The 17113-nt window shown below is 46.8% G+C and overlaps 1 protein-coding gene across 1 annotated transcript; it reads right to left on the bottom strand.

Moving 5' to 3' along the window:
* Positions 1 to 9488: 9488 nt before the first annotated feature.
* On the bottom strand, positions 9489 to 16877 carry LOC149428780 (uncharacterized). The gene is made up of 2 exons (XM_089667003.1): positions 15948 to 16877; positions 9489 to 9913 (listed from the first exon to the last, which is right to left on the bottom strand). The coding sequence occupies exons 1-2, from the start codon at positions 16359 to 16361 to the stop codon at positions 9590 to 9592; spliced, it is 738 nt and encodes a 245-aa protein (XP_089523129.1). The 5' UTR covers positions 16362 to 16877; the 3' UTR covers positions 9489 to 9589.
* Between the last annotated feature and the right edge of the window lie 236 nt (positions 16878 to 17113).

Consider the following 17113-nt stretch of genomic DNA (forward strand, 5'->3'; position numbering starts at 1 on the left):
AGACAGATAGAGGCCCGGTTGCAGTGGCAGCCCAGTTTAGGGATAGGGACTAAGAGTAAGGAGAGATAGGGCATTTTATCCTTTTAGGTGATGCATCGCTGATCGTCAGACAAGCCGTGCAATCATCCGCATGTTACTTGGACGCCATCACAGCATCTAAAGTGGAAGCGTGCATCTTATGGACTCTCACTTCTCCAGGGGCCCCTGCAACCGGACTGCACTATAACCCATGGTTGGAGGTATTCTGTATACTACATATACCCGGGTATAATTGCAACCTCCCAATTTATGGTAAATTGTAATTCCTGAATGTTATTCTTATGCATCCTGTTTTATGTGGCTGCTTTATATAAACTTTGCATTAATCTCATACAGGTGTGGTGACATGTTTTCATGTTAGAAATATAAGTTGGGTGCATTAATACTGCTATGTATAGTTACTTTAAGTTGTCTACCTGTTACATTCCTAGAAAGGGGTGAGTCTCCTCAATTGCAGGATCCCTATTCTAGGTGGAGGCACTGCCATTTGTATTATCACAACCCCCTCTTCCATATAGCGAAGGCTCAGGATTGCCTACTCATATACAGGTTAGCGCCATAGCTTGTTTGGTGTGGGCCATTTCACATAACCCCCCCCAAAACAGGGCTACAGAAGCATTTTCCAGCCACTCACCTTGGTGATTTGTTATTATTGAGCCCAGGGCCAGGACAAGAGGTGGGCAGGAGGGGCGGCTGCCCTGTTGGCAATGGTTTACTTTAGAGATGGGGGCACCTTCCTTCTATTACAAGGCTAACAGAAGTGGTGACATCACTACTCCTATCAGCCCATCACTGGGAGTGGCCAGGAGAGAGCTGGGTGTGACCTGTGTTCTCTCTCCTTCCTTCCTGCCTCCTGTGGTGGGACCACTTTGGAAAAACTGTGCACTTTTAGGTCAATGCAAAACCTGAGTGACAGACCAGAAGCTGCAAAGTGAATATGACAAGTGCCTGCTGGGCCTAGGATTCCCGAAGCTTGCACATCATGAACGAACTGGCTGGTGGGAAGGGTTGGGGGAAAGTGCATTTTGGCATTTTTGCCCTCGACTCTGGATGGCCATGTCCCGGAACTGATTGAGCCTGACCTAGGAATAACACCTTCTGGATATGTTGCAAGTCCTGTACGTGGGATATCAAGAAGGAGGAGGCTCCCTGAGACAGGGAAGTTCACGACCACAATTGCTTGGCCTATCCCTCAAACCATTAAGCAGGTGATGCCATTTTTGGGGGTTAGTCAGCTGCTCTGGGAAATTTTTGCACAACTACAGTACCTGGACTAAACCATTGACTGGCCTAACTAAAAGGAAATTGCCTAAGCTGGTCTCCTGGAGTGTGTGGAGGCCTTCCAGGCCTTGACAGAGGCATTGACCAATGCTCCTCCTCCACAGCCATCCATTGGTATTATGGGATGTTAGTGTTTTTTGACTGGGACTTTATGCCCTGGCAGGTTTGCTACATGCAGTTATGCATCCTCTTACATCTATCTCTAGGTGGGATTACTCTATCTACTTAAAGTGGTTCTAAAGGTTCAAGATTCTTTACGTTCATGCTTTCGATGCATGAAGGTATAAAACCTTCTCTGTGCTGCAGCCCCCCCCCCCTAATACTCACCTAAGCCCCCTCTCGATCCAGCGATGTACACTGGAGTCTCGGCTATCCCGGGACTCCCTCTTCTCATTGGCTAAGACAGAAGCAGGAGCTATTGGCTCCCACTGCTGTCAATCACAGCCAGTGAGCCAATGAGAAGAGAGAAGAGGCGGGGTCATGCCACGGCTCTGTGCATGAATGGACACACGGAGCAGCGGGTGCCCCCCCTAGCAAGTTGCTTGCTGTGGGGGCACTTGACAGGAGGGAGGGGTCAGGAGAGCCTGCAGAGGACCCAAGAAAAGGAGGATCCGGGCTCCTCCCTTGCACACAACAGGTAATTATGACATGTTTGTTATTCTTTAAAAAAAATAAGCCTTTAGAATCACTTTAATTTATATGCATTAATCATTGTATGTCATAGGCTGGGACATATCTGAGACATAACATCTATACTAATAATAACGCTTACCTTGTGTAACCTATCAGATTGGACCTGTGTGTCTAGTTATATAGATGATTATATGTCTCCCAGGAATTACATGACAATTGTTTTTTTTTTTTATTTTAAACATGTGGGATATGGAGTGTAAGGTAACCTGTCTTTCTGAGGGATATTATCAATAAAGAAGTTGTTTTTCTAATACCCAACATAGTGATATAATTGGGAACTACTTTGATTGGTTCCCAACTGTCAGTGGAGACCAGAGTGGTCAGTGACACCAGGGATTGGGAGCCACCAGCGGGATTGACAGCCCCCAGTGAGTTTGAGAGCCACCAGCGGGATTGAGAGCCACCAGCGGGATTGAGAGCCACCAGCGGGATTGAGAGCCACCAGCGGGATTGAGAGCCACCAGCGGGATTGAGAGCCTCCAGCGGGATTGAGAGCCTCCTGCGGGATTGAGAGTCTTCAGTGGAATTGAGAGCCACCAGCACGATTGAAAATCTCCAGCTGGACTGAGAGCCACCAGCAGGATTGACAGTCACCAGCGGCATTGACAGTCACCAGCGGGATTGACAGTCACCAGCAGGATTGAGATCCACCAGCGGGATTGAGATCCACCAGCGGGATTGAGATCCACCAGCGGGATTGAGAGCCACCAGCGGGATTGAGAGCCACCAGCAAGATTGAGAGCCACCAGCGGAATTGAGAGCCAACAGCAGGCTTGAGAGCCTCCAGCAGAATTGAGAACCACCAGCAGGATTGAGAGCTACCAGCAGGATTGAGAGCCTCCGGCGGGATTGAGACCCTTCGGCGGGATTGGGAGCCTCCAGCGGGATTGAGAGCCTCAAGCGGGATTGAGAGCCTCTAGCGGGATTGAGAGCCATCAGCCACATAAAGTGGATGTGTCTGAAGGGTGATACATTTAATAGTGTATCCCAAGGGCATCCTGCTGGGAGGATGCTAATATACAGATTGTCAGTCGGAAGCGCTTAAAGCAGGTTTAACGAATTCAAATTCATGGAGGTCCGATCAGTAAAATATTCTCGCATGTTTGTCCAGCTACTCAGATCCTTCACATCATGCTTCTCCTTTCCTCTTATATCACAATCCCGTTCTTACATCAGTGTCCTCCGTCCACCCTGCATATCAAAACTCCCCATTTACACCACAGTCCCCCACTTCATATCACAGTTTCCCCACTTCACAGCAGTGTCCTCAGTCCCCCTTCAGAGTAGGGTTCTGAACCCCCCTTCACATCACAACCCCCTTCATTCACAGCAGTGTCCTCAGCCCCCTTCATATCAATACCCCCAGCAGTGTCCTCAACCCCCTTCACATCAACGTTCCCAAGCAGTGTCCTTGCCCGCTTCAAATCAATACCCCCAGCAGTGTCCTCAGCCCCCTTCACACCAACACCCCCTAGCAGCGTCTTTGCCCGCTTCAAATCAATACCCCCAGCAGTGTCCTCAACCCTCTTCACATCAACACAGAAAGATTCATCTCTTGTGCGATTTCACAACAGGTTATGCATCGATTATCCAGTGTAGATAGCCAGGGGCAGCTAGTGGCTAATTATTTTCATTCGAAAGGCTGAGCAGCAGCCTGGGAATAGTCAGCAGGGTCAAATTTGGGTCAGGTCTGAGAGGTTCTACAGATCTAGAGACTCAAGAAGTTTCAAGAAAGCAGTGGGCAGGGGTGAGGAGGGTCTGATCTGCATACTTAGGGGATCCTGACCAATTCCCAGGCAGGAGGCTTGGCATGGGGTCAGAACAGCCCTTAGGAGTGACTGAGCCTGCTCAGAAGCAGGGAAGAGTTCGGGTGGAAGATGGAGTGAGGGGCTGGGATGCAGGAGCTTGAGAGGGGTCCCAGGGAGAGGCCTACCTGCAGGCAGAGTTGCTGGACAGGAAGATCACTCAGCCTCAGCAGTCCCATGAGGGAGGACTACCTGTGGAGCCAGGAAAGGAGCTTGCCCAGCAGAAGACCTGAAGGTCAGCTAAGGGGAAAAGAGTACTCTGGTGGGAAACCTAATTAGCTCCTTACCTGGGACTGTTCATCCTAAAGTGGCAGGTACTGGATCCCCTTGCCCAGAGATTGCTCCAAACAGCTAGGTAAAGAAGAGGATTTATCTGGTGTCTGGGGTGGTACACCAGAAGAGGCTAAAGGGCTCTCCAAGAAGAAGTTGCTGTGTGAAAACTTGTTCATAATTGCCAGAAAGTTGTTACCCCTAATAAAATCCCCCCAAAAAAGTTCAAGGACTGTTTACTGTCTCTGAAATGCAAGTCTGTAAAAAATGCATGTTGCCTGGCTGTGCAGGACCCAAATCTTTAGAGACTCCTATGGGGGTAGTGCTACACCAGGATCAGGCGTTCCACACGTTGAATGTTCACAGGAATGACTGCTATGGTCTGGGAACCACCACGGCTGGGATGGTCACTAACGGACGTTCAGCCATCTTTGAAAAGTTTACACCATTCAGATGTCTTACTGCGGCTGAGTGTCTCATCATTGTACTGTGCTTGAAGCCTTCTGTAGACATCTTCATGTTTTATGCCTTCGTTCACAAGAAACGTCATCGCCGCACGCTGTTCCATGAACGCACTAACACTGGTGTCTGCCATCTTGATTAACGATCTCTGGACTGGCCCTCGACATGTGCGCCCCCTATCAGAAATAGGACACACTTGCCACTTACTACTGCGTGTAGTTCCTCCCCATTAGCATTCCTTTTTATACCTGGAAAATTAAATTTGACTTGGGCGCCCCTCGTATCAATCCCCTCAGCCCTAACGTAGTGGAGATGGACATGTCCGGCCTGGGTATCAACCATGGCTCCAGTCTTCTCTGTTATGGTAAAACATTGGGCAGATTTGAGATAATAATGGGTTAATAAGGCAACTGTGGTGGTTTAAAACCACTTTCACTGACGCCACAACTGCCCCGTTCCCCCCCTTTTATAATGAAGGGGTTGTCTTATCCAAAATTCCCCTTAATGGCCCCTCTAAGCCTGCTGCCAAAAGTTCCAAAAGCCATGCAGTCCACAAAATTTCTCCAGGACTGCGAATCTCTAACCCATGATAACGGCGAACCTGAACCTCATCCCTATAATTAACGTGCTCAGCTTTTTCCCATGGCATTGGACTAGGAATTCTGGGTATCTGGTCAGGCTTTACGGGGTGTGAAGAATCTTGCAGATCATATCTTGACGCGGAGATGACCACACCGAATGTCATGTGCATTAATATCAGCAGTATCAATTATCTCTCTAATTATAGGATATTCCTTTCTAACAGGAATGAGGACCCATTGTCCTTGCCAACTTCTGCACTCCCCGGGGCCATCAATCAGAGGAACGCTGACGGTTTTCTCATATGTACATCCAGATCACAGTGTTGCACAGCGGAAGGAAACCGCCCTTACTACTTACATTTCATGGTGTCAGTGCCGAAAACCCAGCAGTGGAAACATCAGTTGTTTCATTTTGTACCTTCAATCAAAAAGACCTGCAGGAAAATCTTCATTCTTAAATGAGTGAAATGCTACGTGTGCGAACACTGCTATCATGGTGGCAGGTTGTAGGCCCAGATACACTGCGCGGCAATAAATGGCTCTGCTCACTGCGGCATCCAATCAAAGGGACTGCCTTCCTCTGCCCCATCTTCTTGCTCACTTCTTGCTCACATGCTAGCTGCTATACACCTGGTGTGCCTTCCCAGCCTGCATTCCTCCATTGATCCCTGTGTAGCAACCTCTGGCACTATTTCTTGACTATCCATGTCTGCTGCCTGCCCTGGCCTCTCTAATGTTTTGGTATCCATGTCCGTTACCTGCCTTGACCTCTGGTTTAGTCCTGGTTATCTTTGTCCATTGCCTGCCCTGACCAGGGGCGGACTGACAACTGATGGGGCCCCCAGGAAATATGGGATCATGGGCCCTTGTGTCCTTGCCCAAACTCAAAAAAGCCTATGAAAAAGGTACCAGTGGCATCTTATGGGGCCCCCTAATGACCCTGGGCCCTTGGGCAGTGCCCGAGTTTCCAAATGGTCAGTCCGCCACTGGCCCTGACCTCTGGTTTCTATCCTGGTATGGGTGGCTGCTGCCTGCCCTGGCCTCTGGTTTCTATCCTGGTATCTGTGGCCACTGCCTGCCCTGACCTCTGGCTTCTATCTTGGTATGGGTGGCTGCTGCTTTCCCTGACCTCTAGTCTCTATTCTGATATCTGTGGCCGCTACCTGCCCTGACCTCTGGCTTCTATCTTGGTATCGGTGACTGCTGCCTGCCCTGACCTCTGGTTTCTATCCTGGTGTCTGTGGCTGCTGCCTGCCCTGACCTCTGGTTTCTATCCTGGTATGGGTGGCTGCTGCCTGCCATGACCTCTGGTTTCTATCCTGGTATGGGTGGCTGCTGCCTGCCCTGACCTCTAGTTTCTATCCTGGTATCTGTGGCCACTGCCTGCCCTGACCTCTGGCTTCTATCTTGGTATGGGTGGCTGCTGCTTTCCCTGACCTCTAGTCTCTATTCTGATATCTGTGGCCGCTGCCTGCCCTGACCTCTGGCTTCTATCTTGGTATCGGTGACTGCTGCCTGCCCTGACCTCTGGTTTCTATCCTGGTATCTGTGACTGCTGCCTGCCATGACCTCTGGTTTCTATCCTGGTATCAGTGGCTGCTGCCTGCCATGACCTCTGGTTTCTATCCTGGTATCTGTGGCCACTGCCTGCCCTGACCTCTGGCTTCTATCCTGGTATCTGTGGCTGCTGCCTGCCCTGACCTCTGGTTTCTATCCTGGTATCTGTGGCTGCTGCCTGCCCTGACCTCTGGTTTCTATCCTGGTATCTGTGGCTGCTGCCTGCCCTGACCTCTGGTTTCTATCCTGGTATCTGTGGCCGCTGCCTGCCCTGACCTCTGGCTTCTATCTTGGTATCGGTGGCTGCTGCTTGCCCTGGCTTCTATCTTGGTATCGGTGGCTGCTGCTTGCCCTGACCTCTAGTTTCTATCCTGGTATCGGTGGCTGCTGCCTGGCCTGACCTCTGTTTTCTATCCTGGTATTTGTGGCTGCTGCCTGTCCTCATCTTTGAGCTGTTACCTGTTGATCATGTTAATCCTCTGCTACCTGCAGTACATCTACCAGCTCTTGTCCCACTTCACGGAGCCTACTTGACTTGTGGTCCAGAGTACTAGAGCGGGGTGCACCTGGGGACTGCAACCTGGTGTCAGCACGCAGCAAAGCCCAACACTCCCATATGGGGGTCCCCGGTGAATACCAGCTGGCTCTTAGACTCCATGCCTTGGGGTATCCCTTATCATCTGCTCTCCCGTGGGGCCATCCTCATATGGTTGGCAAATCCTGATCTACTCCTCATTCCCACCCATCCCGGTGTGCTCCCAGGTTCTATGTTTGATCCGGAGTGGTTCCAACTCTATAGATCCGGCTGCCAGCTCTGCCGTACGTACCCCATGGTACTCTGTCCTACCAATAGCTGGCTGTCAGGTACCTACTGCCTTCCCGGGGCCATCTTTTACAGTGAAGCTGGAATGCCGCCGCAGTCACCATCCCAACCATCATTTTATTCTTTTAAATATTACAAATATTGGTTCAAATTACTCACATTCAGTCATTTGATTCATTTAGATAAACACTTCTTTTAGTAACTTCATCTTGTGGATTATATTTCATTTCTCATTACACCGTTTTGTTGTATTTTATCTGATGCATTGAGGATGAGAAAACCGGTATGGACTGCAAATGAACCGAAAGCTCAAAAATCAGGAAAATATTGTTCCTAAAACTCATCAAACTTCAACTAGAACCTAATTAGCAGCAAAGCAATAAAATCTACTTACAGAAGAAAAAAAACCAACAAAAAAAACCCACTAAAAAATACAACAAAACATAAAATACAACAAAACAAAAAATACAACAAAACAAAAAATACAAAAAGGTGTAATGAGAAATGAAATATACAAATTATAAAGTAACTAAAAGAAGTGTTTATCTAAACGAATCAAATGACTGAATGTGAATAATTTGACCCGTATTAAAGGATACTTGTAATCAGGGGCCGACTGACAACTCATGGGGCCCCCGGGCAATAGGGGATCATGGGGCCCCTGTGTCCTTGCCCAACTCAAAAAAGCCTATGAAAAAGGTACCAGGGGCATCTCATGGGGCCCCCTACTAACCCCGGGCCCTCGGGCAGTGCCTGAGTTTCCAAATGGTCAATCCGCCCCTGGTTGTAATATTTATAATATAATAGGAACTTTTGGGAGAAAAAATGAACATAATAAACTATCTGATGCATTGAAGATGGATGAAAACCGGTATGGACTGCAAATGAACCGAAAGCTCAAAAATCAGGAAAATATTGTTCCTAAAATTCATCAAACCTCAACTAGAACCTAATTAGCAGCAAAGCAATAAAATCTACTTACAGAAGAAAAAAAAACAACAACAAAAAACACAAAAAAATACAACAAAACATAAAATACAACAAAAAGGTGTAATGAGTAATGAAATAAAAATACACAATACAAAGTTACTAAAATAAGTGTTTATGTAAATGAATCATAAGGAGGAGGAGGAGGCATTTCCTCAGTCTCCTCCCCCAGTGATCAGACTGTACATTGTAGCTTTGTAGAAGGAGGAGGAGGCATTTCCTCAGTCTCCTCCCCCAGTGATCAGACTGTACATTGTAGCTTTGTAGAAGGAGGAGGAGGCATTTCCTCAGTCTCCCCTCCCCCAGTGATCAGACTGTACATTGTAGCTTTGTAGAAGGAGGAGGAGGCATTTCCTTAGTCTCCCCTCCCCCAGTGATCAGACTGTACATTGTAACTTTGTAGAAGGAGGAGGAGGCATTTCCTCAGTCTCCTCCCCCAGTGATCAGACTGTACATTGTAACTTTGTAGAAGGAGGAGGAGGCATTTCCTCAGTCTCCCCTCCCCCAGTGATCAGACTGTACATTATAACTTTGTAGAAGGAGGAGGAGGCATTTCCTCAGTCCCCTCCCCCAGTGATCAGACTGTACATTGTTTTTTTGTAGAAGGAGGAGGAGGCATTTCCTCAGTCCCTCCTCCCCCCCAGTGATCAGACTGTACATTGTAACTTTGTAGAAGGAGGAGGAGGCATTTCCTCAGTCTCCCCTCCCCCAGTGATCAGAAAGCACATTGTAACTTTTTAGAAGGAGGAGGGGGCATTTCCTCAGTCTCCCCTCCCCCAGTGATCAGACTGCACATTGTAACTTTTTAGAAGGAGGAGGGGGCATTTCCTCAGTCTCTCCTCCCCCAGTGATCAGACTGTACATTGTTTTTTTGTAGAAGGAGGAGGAGGAGACATTTCCTCAGTCCCCCCTCCCCCCCAGTGATCAGACTGTACATTGTTTTTTTGTAGAAGGAGGAGGAGGCATTTCCTCAGTCCCCCCTCCCCCCCAGTGATCAGACTATACATTGTAACTTTGTAGAAGGAGGAGGAGGCATTTCCTCAGTCTCCCCTCCCCCAGTGATCAGACTGTACATTGTAACTTATTATAACCTATAGAATTGAGACTTCAGCCTCGGCATGTCCATGGCCATCAGTTGGTTTCTCCGAGGTGAGCTTAGTGACAATCAGGTCCTCCTTCTCCAGCATGTACTTGGGCAGCCTCCTGTCCATGTACTCTCTGTGGTGCTCCAGAGCGTCCAGGAACTTCTCCTTCTCTTCCTTCTTCTCTTTCTTGCTTTCATCTTCGACTAGAATGTTCTCCACATCCGCCAGCATCTCGTACGTGCGCCGACTCTCCTCCAAACACATACAGGAGCACCTCGATACGAAATACCACAAGATGACCAGCAGGGTGATGGCCAGCATTCCGGCGGTCTGCAGATGAGATGGAAAAGACCAGAAAGGGTTAAAGGTTGACTCCACCTACGGACCCAAAAAAATCTGTCAAGTACTGAATTACACGGCTGCGGCTGCGTATGGGTGGCGACACTTTTAGCGCCTGCGATTGTGTCGCTAATCCACCCAGTGGTGTATTTAGGTTTTGTGCTGCCCTAGGCAACACAAAAATTGGTGCCCCCCCCCCCCTCAGAAAGAGCCTGACATTGACCAAGAGCACCCCTGCCCTCCACCCGAGCCTTCCACTACCTACCCACCCCCCATACACCAGCCACCATCCCCCGTGGCAAGAGAGAAAGACACTCCCCTTCACAGCTCCACACACCCCCGGGAACGAGAGTCGGGCTGTGCATACACCATCATGAAACCCACAGCATCTCTCGGAGCCCACCGGGTCCCCATGCCACGTGTCTGTCCCTTCTTCCTTCCCTTCTTCCAAGGGGCAGTGCTGCCCCCCCTGAAAAATGCCACCCTAGGCAACACAAAAATTGGTGCCCCCTGCAGAAAGAGCCTGACATTGACCAAGAACGCACCTGCCCTCCACCCAAGCCTTCCAATACCACTGCCCCCCATACACCAGCCACCATCCCCCATGGCGAGAGAGAGAGAGACACTCACCTTCACAGCTCCAGACACCCCCGGGAACGAGAGCCGGGCTGTGCATACACCGTCATGAAACCCACAGCATCTCTCAGAACCCACCAGGTCCCCATGCCACATGTGTCCCTTCTTCCATCCCTTCTTCCAAGGGGCAGTGCTGCCCCCCCTTGAAAATAGCCACCCTAGGCAAATGCATTGTTTGCCTTGTGGTAAATACACCCCTGAATCCACCTCCTGTCTTCTCTCTGGACAACTAGAGAACCTCAACATGCTGATGGTGACCAACCCTAGCTGTCCCGTCATCCCACCATATCTCCCAGCCATTGGCTTACAGAATACGCATTGTACTCATCAACATGCGGACAAGGTGCTCTGTCAAGTGGTCCCCTCCCCCCCCTTCCCCAGCAAGGTACTCTCGTGGTTGAGGACACGTGGCCATTGAAGGCGTGTATTCTCATTGGATTTTAGCCGTCCAGCTATCCTAGGAGGCAGTGAGGCATGTTGATATCACCCATACTTCTCAGGAGCACCGGAAGGCAGGCTGTGATTGGTAATCTTTTTTTAAGAAACTGATTTAGCAGGAGATTTCACTTTGGGGGGGGGAAGGGGGTGGGTTGGCTTTCATCTCAAAAAATCAGTGAAATACCAATTACAGCCAGCAACAATTAGGAAATATGCCCTGTGAAAAAACACATACAACCCATTATCACCGTAGTGCAGCCATTCTCAACCAGCATTCTGTGGAACCCACGACAATCACATATCCTCATCTGTTCATGAACCCCATTTACTGGAAAGACAATCACATATCCTCATCTGTTCATGAACCCCGATTACGGGAAAGACAATCACATATCCTCTTCTGTTCATGAACCCCGTTTACGGGAAAGACAATCACATATCCTCGTCTCTTTATGAACCCCGATTATGGGAAAGACAATCACATCTCCTCGTCTGTTCATGAACCCCGATTACGGGAAAGACAATCACATATCCTCGTCTGTTCATGAACCCCGATTACGGGAAAGACAATCGCATATCCTCGTCTGTTTATGAGCCCCGTTTACCAGAAAGACAATCGCATATCCCCGTCTGTTTATGAACCCCGATTACGGGAAAGACAATCACATATCCTCGTCTGTTCAGGAACCCCATTTACGGGAAAGACAATCACATATCCTTGTCTGTTCATGAACCCCGTTAACGGGAAAGACAATCACATATCCTCGTCTGTTTATGAACCCCGTTTACAGGAAGACAATCGCATATCCTCGTCTGTTCATGAACCCCGTTTACAAGAAAGACAATTGCATATCCTCGTCTGTTCATGAACCCCGTTTACGGGAAAGCCAATCGCATATCCTTGTCTGTTCAGGAACCCTCGTTTACGGGAAGACAATCGCATATCCTCGTCTGTTTATGAACCCCGTTTACAAGAAGTCAATCGCATATCCTTGTCTGTTCAGGAACCCCGTTTACGGGAAAGACAATCGCATATCTTCGTCTGTTCATGAACCCCGTTTACGGGAAAGACAATTGCATATCCTCGTCTGTTCATAAACCCTCGTTTACGGGAAAGACAATCACATATCCTCATCTGTTTATGAACCCCGATTATGGGAAAGACAATCACATATCCTCGTCTGTTCATGAACCCCGTTTACGGGAAAGACAATCACATATCCTCATCTGTTTATGAACCCCGATTATGGGAAAGACAATCACATATCCTCGTCTGTTCAGGAACCCCATTTACGGGAAAGACAATCACATATCCTCGTCTGTTCATGGACCCCATTTACTGGAAAGACAATCACATATCCTCATCTGTTCATGAACCCCGATTACGGGAAAGACAATCACATATCCTCTTCTGTTCATGAACCCCGTTTACGGGAAAGACAATCACATATCCTCGTCTCTTTATGAACCCCGATTATGGGAAAGACAATCACATATCCTCATCTGTTCATGAACCCCGATTACGGGAAAGACAATCACATATCCTCGTCTCTTTATGAACCCCGATTATGGGAAAGACAATCACATATCCTCATCTGTTCATGAACCCCGTTTACAAGAAGTCAATCACATATCCTTGTCTGTTCAGGAACCCCGTTTACGGGAAAGACAATCGCATATCCTCATCTGTTTATGAACCCCGATTATGGGAAAGACAATCACATATCCTCGTCTGTTCATGAACCCCATTTACGGGAAAGACAATCGCATATCCTCATCTGTTCATGAACCCCAATTACGGGAAAGACAATCACATATCCTCGTCTGTTTATGAACCCCATTTACGGGAAAGACAATCGCATATCCTCGTCTGTTCATGAACCCTGATTACAGGAAAGACAATCACATATCCTCGTCTGTTCATGAACCCCGATTACGGGAAAGACAATCGCATATCCTCGTCTGTTCATGAACCCCGATTATGGGAAAGACAATCACATATCCTCGTCTGTTTATGAACCCCCTTTACGGGAAAGACAATCGCATATCCTCGTCTGTTTATGAACCCCGATTACGGGAAAGACAATCGCATATCCTCTTATTGTTCCTCCGGTGAGAAATTCTAGTAACTTAGGGACACCTTGAAGACCATTAACCAAAAAGTCAACATTGTGGAATCTCTCTAGCGTGTCTTGGAGTCCAGGAAAAGTGCATTAGGTGTATTTCAATGTTTCATAAGATAAAATATTTGTTACTTTTGGAAAAGACTATTATATGTTAATCATTTCTCAGGTTAGGTATATACAAGACAGTATACTATCCAAAAGAGGTCAATCATGATAAAAAATGATCTTCAAATTACGTGTTTATCAAATTCCTCAAAGCCTCTATCATTCTGCCCCTATATATGACATAATCAGGTATGCCCTCAGTTAAAATGGTGGCTGGACTGGTTTGCCATAAAGTAGCATCGACACGCGACTGCCGCACAGATGGAAGGGAATGTACGCAAGGCGTAGGTGATGTATGTTGCATGTGTAATTCACGTGCACGCATAGCGTGATAACATCATCACATGTAGACACACGGGATCAGAAGTCCGTAAATAAAGAACGAGAAGCAGCCACATTGCTCACTTTTTTAGCACAGTGCACAGCAATACTTTATCTGGCACTTTTCCCTGATGAAGTCAAAAGTGTGGCGAATCATGTTGAGAATGGGTGGCTTTAGGAGTACATGAGATTAGCTGGAAGGAATACAGAACAGATTGAACAGAGTACAAGACAGGAGTTGAGACGGATATGGTGGAGGAAAGAGAAATGTTTGAGATAGAATAGGTATTCTTCTAAATAAGACATTTAAACATAGGAATAGAAGACATGTCGAGATTTAATGGTTTCAGAAGGAGACATGAGTGATATGTGTAATAACTAGACTAATATAGACATTTTATTATGTGCCATTATGTGCACTTTATCAGCAGCATTCCCTAGGCCTTCCCTCTAGCAGCTAAAGAACATTGTCAGTATGGTGACGGGAACCGTGAGGGAGCCAGGCAGTGCATTCCCATATGAATTCTCTCGGCTCACAAGCTACAGAATTTCCTGCGAAACCAATGGTAGTGGTAAACCCAAACTTCATCCATACTTACCTACTACAATGGTGGGATTTCCCCAAAGTAAATCTGCCCCCTTTCCACCAATGGTGAGATTTCTCAAATGTAGATGTGTCTCCTCTTCACCAATGGTGAGATTTCCCAAATGCAGATGTGTCTCCTCTTCACCAATGGTGAGATTTCCCAAATGCAGATGTGTCTCCTCTTCACCAATGGTGAGATTTCCCAAATGCAGATGTGTCTCCTCTTCACCAATGGTGAGATTTCCCAAATGTAGATGTGTCTCCTCTTCACCAATGGTGAGATTTCCCAAATGCAGATGTGTCTCCTCTCCAACAATGGTGAGATTACCAAAACATAGATCTGTCCCCTTTCCCTACAATGGTGAAATTTCCCCAAAGTAAATCTGTCCCTCTCCTAAAATGGTGAGATTTCAGCAAAATAGAGGTCTTCTTTCCTGCAATGGTGAGATTTCCCCAAGACAGAAGTATCTCTTCTCCTACAATAGTGAGATTTCCCAAAGTAGACATGTCTCCTGTCCTACTAAGATGGTGAGTTTACCCCAAAGTAGATCTGCCTGCTTTCTAACCATAGTGAGATTTCCCCTAAAGAGAATGTGTCTCCTCTCCAACAATGGTGACATTTCCCTTAAGAAAGTTTGTCTCCTCCCTAACAATGGGGAGATATCCCCAAAGTAAATCTGTTTCCTTCTTAACAAAGGTGAGATTTTTTTTTCTCCAAAAATGGTGAGATTTCCTCTAAGTAGATAGGTCCCATCTCCAACAAAGGCAAGCTTTCCCCGAAGTGGATGTGTCTCCTCTTCAACAATAGTGAGATTTCCCCAAAGTAGATCTGTCCCCTTTTCAACAATGGTGAGATATCCCCCAAGGAGATCTGTCCCCTCTTCAACAATGGTGAGATATACCCAAAAGAGATCTGTCCCCTCTTCAACAATGGTTAGATTTCCCCAAAGTAGATGTGTCTCTTCTCCTACCATGGTGAGATCTCTACAAAGTAGATGTGTTTCTTTTCCAACAATGTTGAGTTTTTCTCCAAAGTAGTTGTGTCTCCTGTCCTACAATAGTGAGATTTCCCCAAAGTAGATCGGTTTCCTCTTAAACAGTGGTTTTATTTCCCCAAAGTAGATGTGCCTCCTCTATAACAATGGTGAGATTTCCTCAAAGTAGATGTATTTCCTCTAACAATGGTGAGATTTCCTCAAGGTAGATGTATCTCCTCTCTAACAATGGTGAGATTTCCTCAAAGTAGATGTATTTCCTCTCTAGCAATGGTGAGATTTCCTCAAAGTAGATGTATTTCCTCTAACAATGGTGAGATTTCCTCAAGGTAGATGTATCTCCTCTCTAACAGTGGTGAGATTTCCCCAAAGTAGATGTGTCTTGTCTTCTACAATGATGATATTTTCCCAGAGTACTGTAGATGTGTCTCCTCTCCAACAATGGTGAAATGTCACCAAAATAAATGTGCCTCCTCCTCTACAATGGTGAGATTTACCCAAATCAAATGTGTCTCCTCTCTTACAAGGTTGAAATTTCCCCACAGTGTGTAGTGTCTCCACCCCTCCTAAAATGATGAGAGCTCCCCACATCAGCTGGTGTCACCACTAGATTCCACAATGATTTGCTTGCTATGGAGTATGGAGTTCAGTAGGCTGACACCATCTTTTAGGTTAGTATTGCCATTTGGGAAAACAGACAATTCTGTTGGAAAGATTTCACCGCTTGAGTAATACAAAACATAAAGTGGCTCCCACTATTTGGGCTTAAAACTGTCTTCGGCTTGTCTTAAATATGGTGGTTTGAATGACCCCCTTACCTGAAATATGAATAAGTAAAAGTCATAGTCTAGCTGATAGCGAGAGGCCGCCAAGACAAAGCAGGTTAGATACTTTCCATCTGTTGTAGCAATCAGGAGCCAAATCACTGCAGGTTTGGCAACCTGCAGGACAACGTACATACAAGCCCAATTTCCAGACCAACATGGACAGCATTCCTTCTTGTTGAAGCCAGGAAAATAGTATAAACCCAGGTAGATGGAGACGATGGCTGGACATAGGTAGAATGAAAGGCTGTAGGTGCATACAAGGACCACACTATATTTTTCTGATGGACATGTAAAGTTGGAGTCTAAAATTGCTTGTATTCCAATAAGAGAGAAAGTCAGTAAGGCCGTATTCATTAGTTTGGAACCAGTGGAACTGTATGCCCCGAATGCTTTAGATATAGTCATTTTGCTCTGGTGGTTGGCTCGGAAATACTGTCATATATTTACCACAGGGGCAACGTGTCTCTCTGTAGATCTGAAGACTTTAAGTCCTGCCAGAGCAGCAGTATGGAGAAGTCCTTGCCTGAGGTTCAGAAGCTTCAATCTCTTTATAAAAGTGTGTGAGTTGGTTCAGAAAGTCCTCCTTTTTCAATGCTTGAGGAAATGTCCTGTGTTGTTTTCTGATTGTGCTAATTAAGTTCTTTTTCTTGCCGGAAGAACTGGATAGACCAGCCACAAGATCGTCACAATGTAAACTTCATCACACCCAAATCTCCTAATGATGCTGAAACAGCAATCGTTACTTATCAGTGAAAGCATCAGGAATTCATTAGAGCACGCCAAGGGAATTATCGGTGCTTGGAGCTGAGTAACTGTTTCTTCAGAACATCAGTTCACACACAATTTTTTCAGCGTTTGGTAAAAGGTCTCTAGTGCAGCATTTCGCAACCTTTTTTTCAGTTGCCTCTTCTGGAGGTCCCCGGGTCTAAAATGTAAAACCGCAAATGTTACTTATCAATGGAAACCTGAGCCTGGGATAATGCACATGGCCTCTTTGATGAAATGAACTTCACATCAGAAGTCCTCCCATCACATCAGAGGTTCTCCCATGGAATTTGTGGTCCCCCATCACATCAGAAATCCCCCCATGGCATTTGTGGTCCCCCATCACATCAGAGGTTCTCCCATGGCATTTGTGGTCCCCCATCACATCAGAG

Source organism: Staurois parvus, unplaced genomic scaffold, assembly GCF_062004578.1.
Source record: "Staurois parvus isolate SC_StPar_1 unplaced genomic scaffold, SC_StPar_1.0 ptg002970l, whole genome shotgun sequence".
Classification (NCBI taxonomy): domain Eukaryota; kingdom Metazoa; phylum Chordata; class Amphibia; order Anura; family Ranidae; genus Staurois; species Staurois parvus.